Source organism: Pinus tabuliformis, chromosome 5_2 (assembly GCF_031772625.1).
Source record: "Pinus tabuliformis cultivar Carrire ecotype Pingquan chromosome 5_2, CPIR1, whole genome shotgun sequence".
Taxonomy (NCBI): domain Eukaryota; kingdom Viridiplantae; phylum Streptophyta; class Pinopsida; order Pinales; family Pinaceae; genus Pinus; species Pinus tabuliformis.
In genome coordinates, this window is record NC_142306.1 from 980,174,042 (window position 1) to 980,175,803 (window position 1,762).

The following is a 1,762-nucleotide window of genomic DNA, read 5'->3' on the forward strand; positions in this document are numbered from 1 at the left end:
TGGACTACCTCTTAAACAAGAAATCTTTGGAGCTCAGGCCCCTCACCATTCATAAGCCAAGAATCCGAAGATATCCCCAGATAAGCCCCAATTCTGCAAGTAAGATCACAGTCAGGAGGAAAAAAAATAGAGGCAGTAGACATTTCAGGGGGCGGGGTGAAGGCGCTGGTAGAGGTATCAGTAATCTATCCCTTATCGATATCCCCATCATTGATATGACTGAGGAAAGGCCCCTTATAGCAAGCAAGGCCGGAAAGCCTTCTCAATGAATTTCATCATATCAGTGAACATCAGAGGTCTGGGGGCAGACCAAAAATTTGCGGCCTTAAAGGATTTCTTCCTGTCTGCAAGCCCAAAAATCATTTTAATTCAAGAGACAATGCATGCTTCTTCTGTAACAGTTTCTTATTTCAGGAAGATGTTCCCCCTCTGGCACATTTCCGCTTTGGAAGCAAACGGCCTATCTGGCGGTTTGGCGATGTTATGGGATCCTAGCTGGATCAAAGCAAAAACATATAGCTGTCTCGCGGGCATCCTCATCTCGGCACAAATGAGAGGGCATAAATGTCCTATAAATATTCTGAATATATATGCACCCTACAAGAACAGGCTATCTTTCTGGGAAACTCTTTTTGCTTCAGAAATATTTTATGTTGAATTTTTATTGATTGCAGGTGACATTAATATCACCTTAAATATGTACGAAATTTGGGGCATAAACAAGAAAAAGGACCCCATCGCTAACAGAATTAAGAATGAGCTTCTTAGCAGGAACTTTGTGGACATCCCCCCTCCCAAACTACTTCTGATGTGGGAAAATGGAAGGGCCGAGAAAGCTTACATTGCTAAGAGAATTGACAGATTTATACTTCATGCTAGTCTAATTGACAATTTAGGCATGCCTTTTTCATCAATCGAGAACATCTTCATTTCTGATCATAGACCGATTATGCTTGGATGGACGGGAAAGGGGTTTAGAAAAGGTTACTCTTTTAAATTCAATAGGACATGTTTAGAAGACCCGAATTTTAATGATATCATTTCAAAATCTTGGTCTGAGATGTCGTCTCCCGAAGTTTTTCCACTTCTAATGACTTTCAGGGACAAAATGGAGGCCATTCGAAAGGTGGTAAAGGAGTGGCAGTACAAAAAAAGACAAGCCAACGGAAAGGAGCTCCAGGAGATTCAAATGGAATTGTATAGCATCATGGATTCCATGGCTACAAATATGCTACCGTTTAATATAAGATGCCGGATAAAGGAGCTCCAAAAGGAAAAATCGAAAATTTTAGAACAGGAAGAATCTTTCTGGAGGTTAAAGAGCAGAGCGATTTGGTTGAAGGAAGGGGATAGGAATTCAAAATTCTTTCATAATTTTGCCAGCTCCAGACGCGAAAAGAATTCTATATGGAAAATCAGTGATGGGAGAGGAGGGTTTCTATATTCCCAATAGGACATTTCAAATGGGGCGGTGAAATATTTTGAGAACCAGTACAAAAGGTTTGAAGAATGCAAATTTCAGGATATTTTGTGGGGCATTGAAGTGTTTCCTCGGATGTTTGATTATGATCTAAATGACCAAATCTTCCAGCCGATATCCGAGGAGGAGCTGCTGAGAACAATGAAATCTTTTAAAAGGGACAAGTGTTCGGGTCCTGACGGCTGGACGATAGAATTTTTCATCCATTTTTTTGATCTCATAAAATCAGACCTGTTAAGGATGGTGGAAGGATCCAGGATGTCAGGCAGCATCAATCAAAAG

General features: G+C 40.7%; 1 protein-coding gene across 1 annotated transcript; it reads left to right on the top strand.

Annotated features, from left to right (window-relative positions):
* Positions 1-379: 379 nt before the first annotated feature.
* LOC149162578 (uncharacterized) lies at positions 380-1,453 on the top strand. The gene has a single exon (XM_089435226.1). It carries the CDS (start codon positions 380-382, stop codon positions 1,451-1,453), a length of 1,074 nt encoding a protein of 357 aa, XP_089291352.1.
* The last annotated feature ends 309 nt before the right edge of the window (positions 1,454-1,762 follow it).

Coding starts and splice junctions, on each gene's coding strand:
- LOC149162578 (XM_089435226.1), top strand. CDS start 380: ATGCATGCTTCTTCTGTAACAGTTTCTTATTTCAGGAAGATGTTCCCC.